Consider the following 1,987-nt stretch of genomic DNA (forward strand, 5'->3'; position numbering starts at 1 on the left):
TGGAGTTCACAGGAGAAAATGCAATCAGTTCTTAAATTTGAGAAGGCAGATGATTACCTAGCCCATATGTTGACAACTATGAAACAATGTCTTTGCAAAAATGATATTCTGGCATTTCCAAGATGGAATTTGCTCAAGATTTGGCATGTGGGGCGAGTACACAAAAATCTGGCATATAGAAGTTGTGCTGAATAATGTATGCTGGATTTGTAACAATAGTGCAAAGGACGAAAAGTGGAGATGCTTTCTGAAGGCTGTTTCAGTTTGAATATTTTGCAGAACAAGGAGGAACTCCACCAGGTACATCGTGGTAAGTAAACCTGCTTTGGTGCAATGTAGAACCCAGTGTTGCTGATGGATGTAATTGTCATTTCACAAGGAGACCAACGTGTCCCTGTTTCGCCTGCCGGCATCTTAGCGGGCCAAAGTTCCCCTAAGTGCTGATGCTGTCGCAGACACAAAGACGGCTTTTGCCATCAGGAATATGGTCTTGGGGTTATATGAAAATTGTACATATTTCCCTTTGAGTCCATTCATGTTGAATGGCACTGCTTTCTCGACCAAGGGCTTTCATCTAATATAGCTGACCATGAAAATCTCTGTACTTTGGAAATCATATCAAATGATAAAAGATCATTGAAATGTGTAGGAACACTTGAACACTGCATGCTCGAATACCTGTCTGTGTTTGAGGGCTTTGTGTTGTTTGTGCAGGATTTCGCACAGTGTTCAGTGAGTGATTCGGGGGTTCATCAGGCAGATTTGCTCTGATTATTGGTAGTTGGATGATGGCAATGTCGTGAATGGTTGGGACAAAATGGTTTCTCCAAATGAAAATATTAACATCAACAACATGAGTGAGATTGTTAAAGATTTTCCTGAATATCATTCGTGGTCTAATGATGACATTGCAACATTCACCTGCTCTGCTTCCATAGGCCTCTAAACACCTGTGTGGATACCACATGCTCCGTTATCAGGACAACACATCCCTCCTTTTTACTTTCCCCACCCGCATCTCAAACCCAGTGCCTCGTGAAAAACCTAGTGCATGTTACCTCAGACATGTTAACCATTGATGAAATTGTCAGGGGATATGTTTGTTTTACAAGTGATTGCACTAATTTGTGAAGATACAATGTAAGGCCACGAACAGAACTGGAGATTGTCAAAAAGTAAGTTTTGCCCCTTGAAACATAAGGACCAGCTGATGCATGCAGCCAAGGAATAACATGCATGCCGTTGTGAGCACACTGAATTCAAGTGTTGTGACAGGTGGGAAGGATGTATAGTACACCACAAAGGCAAAGTTAAAACATCTATTGTCATCTCATAACCAATTTCTCAGGTCTTGAAGAAATTCCACTGTCAAGAGTTTTGCATTAGGTCAGGTTCTTTCAGCCAGATGATTACTTTTGAATTTACGTTTTAATCATGTTCTTAAATTGTCGCAACTCACCTTTCTCTGCACTTGGTTGTCCATTCCCAACAGAGGCTTTGGATTGTTCAGAGACTTTCTGTGATCCTGCATCATCATCATCAAGATATAAAGCAGACAGTGTAAACCCAGCCGTGTTTGTGAGTATGAACTGCATTAACCATGCTTTTCCATGATCATGAATTTCGCACAAAATTTATTTGAGTTCAGTGCAGCTGTCTTGATGAACAAATAATGCTACTTTTCAGATTAGTTCTCAATTATTGCAGAGCTGCTGTGCACGGTGTGTATCACGTACTCGTCTGCTCTTCATTCCCTTCATTTACCTGAGTCAACTATTGTATGATGGATTCTATAAGTTGGTGATTGAAATAGTCCTGGCATGCACTGGTGAAATGTTTGGAAGTGGTTAAATCAGTGAATAAATCACTTTGTTTGGTGTAAGGATAGATCCGTGGAGTTCACAGGAGAAAATGCAATCAGTTCTTGAATTGGAGAAGGCAGATGCTTACTTAGATTAGATGACTTACAGTGTGGAAACAGGCCCTT

At 40.7% G+C, this 1,987-nt stretch overlaps 1 protein-coding gene across 20 annotated transcripts in view; it reads right to left on the reverse strand.

Annotated features, from left to right (window-relative positions):
- LOC122557768 (ribosome-binding protein 1-like) overlaps positions 1–1,987 on the reverse strand; it is a 62,295-nt gene that overhangs the window by 20,628 nt on the left and 39,680 nt on the right. For 18 of the 20 annotated variants that reach the window (XM_043705768.1, XM_043705752.1, XM_043705765.1 and 15 more), the window contains one exon: positions 1,460–1,525. The exons of the other annotated variants lie outside the window; for them this stretch is intronic. In XM_043705768.1, the coding sequence (XP_043561703.1) occupies positions 1,460–1,525 (66 nt within the window). The remainder of the gene's footprint in view (positions 1–1,459; positions 1,526–1,987) is intronic. 20 annotated transcript variants of the gene reach the window in all.

The sequence above is a fragment of the Chiloscyllium plagiosum genome, chromosome 16 (genome assembly GCF_004010195.1).
Source record: "Chiloscyllium plagiosum isolate BGI_BamShark_2017 chromosome 16, ASM401019v2, whole genome shotgun sequence".
In the NCBI taxonomy this organism is placed as follows: Eukaryota; Metazoa; Chordata; class Chondrichthyes; order Orectolobiformes; family Hemiscylliidae; genus Chiloscyllium; species Chiloscyllium plagiosum.